We start from the raw sequence: 6,593 nt of genomic DNA on the forward strand, positions 1-6,593 counted from the left end.
TGCATGGTAGGTTGATTGGCATCTCTGGGAAATTGTCTGTAGTGTGAGTGAATGAGAGTGTGTGTGTGAATGAGAGTGTGTGTGTGCCCTGTGATGGGTTGGCACTCCGTCCAGGGTGTATCCTGCCTCGATGCCCGATGACTACATTTGAGGTAAATCTCTTATTTATTTATTTGACCCGCAGCAAGTTATCACGCCTCAAATGTCTAGAAACGACCTTTGCTTGTTGATACAAATTGTATCTATTTCTTGATTGTAAAAAACTTGAGCTGTACAGTATTACATAAATACATATATATATATATAAATCTATAGAGTTATATATCTATAAAAAAAATAGCTTAGTTTTATTTAAAAGGATAAAAAAAAACACATTAATGCCATAATGTTAGTGACACTATGTGTCACTAGTGTAGCCCAAACAGAAGGCTTGTTTCCTGCCGGGCAAGATGTCTATAGACAGGGATCTCTCACACACTCATTCTGTCTCATCTCTTGTCTTTTACTCTCTTTTCTTCCATATTAAAAGACTGTATGTGGCTCCTGAGTGGGCGTGGTCAATTAAATGTGACTGACCGGTGTTAATCTGTCAGATATGGTGTTCAGTACGGTTTGGAGAAAAGAGACACGCCCACTCACCGAGGCCCTGACACACCTAGCCGACACCTGACCGAGATGTAGCTAAACCGCTAACCTCGCTAACATATCAATACTTTGGCCAATGGGAAAAGAAAAGAAAAGAAATAAAAGATTTAAGAATAAACACACGCAGGAACTTTTCCTAGGTTCTAGAAATTGTTCCTAGTTTTTTAATCGATTCCTAAAGAAGGTTCCTGTGATCCTGAGAAGTTCCTTTAGTTCCTGTTAGTTAAGTTAAATGTTACTGAAAGGATTTCCAGGTTCCTAAAACATTTGGATCCTGATTAGAGTTCTGGGTTTAAGGTGTTCTGGTAATTACATCAGACCCAATAAAACACACTGTTTGTCTTTATTACGCTTCTGCTGCCAGCCGTTGATACGGAACATGCCGGGAATCACCTCCGGTCCAGTTGGCTCGGTGTGTCAGAACCCTAACATCTTGTTCTCACACAGGAACAGGAAGTGACCTCACTCTCTCACTCTCTCATTCACTCTCTCCATCTCTCTCTCTCTCTCACTCTGTCTCACTCTGTCTCTCTCTCTCACTCTCTCTCCATCTCTCTCACTCTGTCTCACTCTGTCTCTCTCTCTCACTCTCTCTCTCTCTCTCTCACTCTCTCTCTCTCCATCTCTCTCACTCTCACTCTCTCCATCTCTCTTTCTCTCTCACTCTCTCTCTCATCTCTCATTCTCTAACTCTCTCTCTCTCTCTCTCTCTCTCTCACTCTCTCTCTCATCTCTCTCTCTCACTCTCTCTCTCTCTCACTCTCTCCATCTCTCTTTCTCTCTCACTCTCTCTCTCCATCTCTCTCACTCTCTCTCTCATCTCTCTCTCTCTCTCTCTCTCTCTCTCTCTCTCTCACACACTTTTATGTCCCTCTGATGTATAGATGGGGGTAACACACACACACACACACACACACACACACACACACACACACACACACACACACGGACTGTATGCTACTGTCCAAATCTATATATAAACACATATAAATATTTTTCTTTTGTAAATACTGAAACCACATGAATTTGCACAGTATTAGTGCTTTTTATAAGCATGTACACACACACACACACACACACACACACACACACACACACACACACACACACACACGTCGCCTTGCTATCTCCAGCTAGCCAGGGTTTCTATGTGTAATAAATAATATGATTATGAATAAATCGCTCTGGACTTTCATGAAGAATTCAAATTTTTAGTTTTTTTTTTAAACACACCCCTCTCTCTCCTGACAAGTGCATTATGGGAAATCTCCACATGGTGTGGGCTATGCGTGGCTGTGAAATGGTAAAATAGTTGTGTAGTATGTAGTGAGTAGGACGTGATTTCGGATGTGACCGTCACCATGGCGACGTGTGAGCTGAGATTAATGTGACAGTGTTTTTATCGGGACAGAACCCAAAGTGACGACACGGAGGACCAGTACACACACACAGAGGTGTGTCGTGTTGTGTCGAGGTGACACACACACACACACACACACACACACACACACACACACACACACAGTAAGCATGTATTCAGTTCTGTTAAAGTAACTCAGCCAATTTGTGAAAAAGTTTGTGGGTTCCATCTAAGGAAATGTTCATAAGTCAATCAAAATCTCTGCATTTCCAGATTCTTCAGAACGTCCACGGCTCCTGAAAAAGGGTCCAGAAAAAATTCCTTCGTTCCTAAGAAAGTTTATTTGTTCCTGAAAAGGTTCCTTGTTTCCAAAAAAAAAATACGGTTCCTAAGAATGTTGCTGGTTCCTGGAGAAATTTTCTGTTGTTCAAGTGTGTTTTATTGTGAAATGAGAATTTAATATCAACACACACACACACACACACACACACACACACACACACACACACACACACACACACACACACACACACCTGCCTTATAGACTGTAAAACCTTTGGTGTTTGTGAATCCAGGACTTTTGACACAGATGTGTGTGTATCGCAAAAGTCGGTTCTAGAGTCACAGCAGTGAATTTTGATTCTAGAACGTTCTGAAGAAAGAAACGACTTTTCTCTGAGGATCCCTGTGTCATGGAACTGCTGAGGTGTAAACTTAAACCACCAATAGGAAACGTGTGTATTTCAAATTTACCAGCTATCTGTCTCACACACACACACACACACACACACACACACACACACACACACACACACACACAGTCTCAGGAATGAACAGGTTCATCATGAACTCCACTGAAGACATGAATCTTGATGTTTGCTATGATGAAACGATTAAATCGCGATTTTTTTTTGTGACACAGTGAAACGACCTCTTAATCGTGTCCTCAAACAAACTCTCTAGTTTTTCCTTTCTTTATCGTACCGTGACGCGTTTCGCTTTACTCTTCGCGCCGTCGCAGGCCGGCCGAGCGGATCAGAACACTCTGAAGTCTCGTGTCGTAACAGCGACATGTGGCTCGGTGTGTTTGGTTCTGTGTCGAACGAAACACTCATGTTTTTAAAAAAAAGACAGAGCCCCAAAAAAGAAGGAACTTTGTAACTCTTTGAGTCTGTAGACTCAAACAAAATGTAAGTCTCAATGACAAAATGTGTTTGTTTTTCTTCAATAAAGCCAAAACCCTGTTGGTTACGTTTCAGTTTCATCTCTTCTCTTCTTTTGGTCTCTTTTACTCACTGGATGTTTTTCCTCCACACACTAGAGGGCGACAGACACCAACATCATCATCCACTGATCTGTTCATTAACACAGAGGTCCCCAACATTTTTTTCGCCACGGACCGGTCAATGTTTAATAATTTTACCGCGGCCCGCTGGGGGTGGGGACTATACAATTAAATCAAAATTAATAATTTTACTTTAATTGTATTTAAACATGCCTTTTTAACTCACTACAACACTAAACCAATGAGAACCCTGAGCTTGTTTCTTTACAACGAGACGGTTCCATCTGGGGTAACAGGAGACAATGACACCCGAAGTGTGTCGCTTATGTCCACTTTATAACGTTGTTTTGTTTCGGTTGCCGTCACTGCAGAAATCCCCGCTTCACACAGATAGCATGTCGGACATGACGATAGGGATGTAAGTGCTGTGGTGACAATCTCAGGGTATTCCGCCATGACTTTAATCCAGAACACCGGCAGAGTTTCTAACTTTCTAACGACGTCTGTTTCCTGCTCGTTTTTGCTAATTTGTGGGTTAAATTTGAGCAAACACAATATACACGTACACCAAGCACTGTTAAACATGACAAAGTACCGGTGAACAGAGAGAAGAGCGATACACACCTTCTCTCTCCACCAAAGCTACAACACCACTGCCGCTCGCAGCCGCTCAGCTCCAGACGTCACCTAAACCCGGCCCCATATCACGATATTTTGCGCATGCGCGGTATCGGTGCGGCTTTAGGTGACGTCTCTCAGCTCCCGGTTAACCTCTCGTCCATGGAAAGTCGCACAAACCCGAGAGAAATACACCACAGTAAATAAAATGGAAATAATTTAATGTTTCTTGGGCGGCCTGGTACCATTCGGTCCGCGGACCGGGGACCACTGCATTAGAACACTATTTGGTAACCAGGTTCCGTTAAAGGTTCTTGGTTTGTTTCTTTAGAAATCTTCAGTTTCTCCTTCACTAAAAAGTTCATGTAGAATATTTTTTCAACGATCCCTTAAAGAACCGTTATTGTGTGAACATTCGGCCGTCCTTCGGGTTCCACTGCTCGTCCCACTCAGAACCCTTCAGAACCCTCTAACAGATCGAAGTGCAGTTCCAAACAACCATTTAGGAGAAGAAGCAGCTTTAGTTATAAGCACTTATAACACTTTTTCTCTTTGAGGGAACTCCGGACACCCCACCGCCCACCCCCCCCCCCCCAATATCCAACGGATCATTAAAGAACTGAAGAACACAAACACACCAGACACAACTGTGTTAATTCAACAGAAAATTTAATATGAAAAATTCACATGCATGCGACATGTTACACTGTAATACACTCTGTGTGTGTGTGTGTGTGTATGTGTGTGTGTGTGTGTGTGTGTGTGTGTGTGTTTTAGAAGAGTTTTAGTCCAGCTTTGAGCTTGGTGAGGTCATTGTGAGTCCACACAGGTCCGTCTGATCCGGTTCTGTTCTGAAGAGGCACACTGCACACACACACACACACACACACACACACACACACACGCAATATTTTCATAACCATACAACACAAATAATATGACCATACATTGCAGCACAATGCACACATGACTGCTTACCTTTGGTTGCCGGGGTGACAGTGACCTTTGACCTGTTGGTCGAACACCGTCAGAGTGCAGAACGTCTCCACCATCAGACACGACGGGTCATCTGTCTGACCTGGAACCTTCCCCAGAGGGTACTGCTTCCAGGGAACCTTATCTGTAGTAACACACACACACACACACACACACACACACAAAGAGAAAATAACACCATCAGAGTGTGGTTACTACAGGTGTGTGTGTGTGTGTGTGTGTGTGTGTGTGTGTGTGTGTGTGTTCTGTCTACCTGTACACACACTCCATGCTGACCCTCGTAACGCTGCATTTCTTTCCTGAACCGTTTCCACACTTAGCTGCTCCTGCAATTCCTGTGTGGGCGGAGCTTTGGCCAATTCTGTAGCTACATCAGGTGATCGGTTGGCTCCGCCCACTCTTTTCTGCAAGCTCTCGAGTGTGTAGACAGGGTGGGAGGAGTCTATGTTGCTAGGTGAAGAGTTGCCAAGGTGACTCTGAGTGTAGATTGTGCAGAGGCGGAGCAAGTTGCACTGTGTTTCCAGGGGGAGGGGCTTATCCATGTCCATCAAAATCCTTTGAGGAAAAAAAAAAAAAAACACGGATACAAAATAGACATTGTGGATTTGTACATATTCTAGTCTCTGTGTGTGTGTGCGTGTGTGTGTGTGTTGATACACACTGTTGCAGCAGGAAAGGTGTAGCAGCACATGGTGAGTTCACACACATGGATATGAGCTCATGCCATCGGAGCGACATTCTGTTAATGAACAACCGCTCCTTCATCATCCTCATCCTCTTGAAGGCCTTTGACTCATCTGGTGGCCACACACACACACACACACACACACACACACACCTAAATTTACAAATGTTAGAAAGACAGACACACATGCAAATAAAAACAGTGACCCACTATATATAACTGTGTGTATGTGTGTAGGTGTGTGTAGGTGAGTGTGTGTAGGTGTGTGTGTATGTGCGTGTAGGTGTTTGTGTGTGTGTATGTGCGTGTAGGTGAGTGTGGGTGCGTGTGTAGGTGAGTGTGTAGGTGAGTGTGTGTATGTGTGTGTAGGTGAGTGTGTATATGTGTGTGTGTGTAGGTGAGTGTGTGTGCGCGTGTAGGTGTGTGCGTGTGTAGGTGTATGTGTGTGTGCAGGTGAGTGTGCAGGTGTATGTGTAGGTGTGTGTGTGTAGGTGTGTGTGTGTAGGTGAGTGTGTGCGTGTGTGTAGGTGTGTGCGTGTGTAGGTGTATGTGTGTGTGCAGGTGAGTGTGCAGGTGTATGTGTAGGTGTGTGTGTGTAGGTGTGTGTGTGTAGGTGAGTGTGTGCGTGTGTGTAGGTGTGTGCTTGTGTAGGTGTATGTGTGTGTGTGTGTGTGTGTGTGTTTATAAGGGCTGTGCATTAAACACACCCAGTAAAAACACACATACTCCTGCAGTTGCAGTGGAGAATCTCAGAGATCCAAGCTGAAGTGTAATAAGCCCTGTGATTGGTCGGCTCAGTAGCGAGCTCAGAGAACAGTTTCTCCAGCAGATGATTAATAAACCAGCTCGAGTTCAGAACCTTCAGCAGGGGCAACCAGAACCTGAGGAACTCTGGAGGAACACATGGGGTTAACGGGTCCAACAGCTCCTCTGAGAGGGAGAGAGAAGAGAGATTTCATATTTTTATTAACATTAAGTGTGTGTGTGTGTGTGTGTGTGTGTGT

At 44.0% G+C, this 6,593-nt stretch overlaps 1 protein-coding gene across 1 annotated transcript in view; it reads right to left on the reverse strand.

The window, feature by feature from the left end:
- Positions 1-4,560: 4,560 nt before the first annotated feature.
- las1l (LAS1 like ribosome biogenesis factor) overlaps positions 4,561-6,593 on the reverse strand; it is a 7,092-nt gene continuing 5,059 nt past the window's right edge. Inside the window, exons 9-13 of the mRNA XM_027170787.2 lie at positions 6,316-6,519; positions 5,566-5,701; positions 5,158-5,459; positions 4,887-5,028; positions 4,561-4,772 (exon numbers count right to left, since the gene is read on the reverse strand). Coding sequence (XP_027026588.1) covers positions 4,682-4,772; positions 4,887-5,028; positions 5,158-5,459; positions 5,566-5,701; positions 6,316-6,519 — 875 coding nt within the window. The 3' untranslated portion in view covers positions 4,561-4,681. The remainder of the gene's footprint in view (positions 4,773-4,886; positions 5,029-5,157; positions 5,460-5,565; positions 5,702-6,315; positions 6,520-6,593) is intronic.

The sequence above is a fragment of the Tachysurus fulvidraco genome, chromosome 26 (genome assembly GCF_022655615.1).
Source record: "Tachysurus fulvidraco isolate hzauxx_2018 chromosome 26, HZAU_PFXX_2.0, whole genome shotgun sequence".
In the NCBI taxonomy this organism is placed as follows: domain Eukaryota; kingdom Metazoa; phylum Chordata; class Actinopteri; order Siluriformes; family Bagridae; genus Tachysurus; species Tachysurus fulvidraco.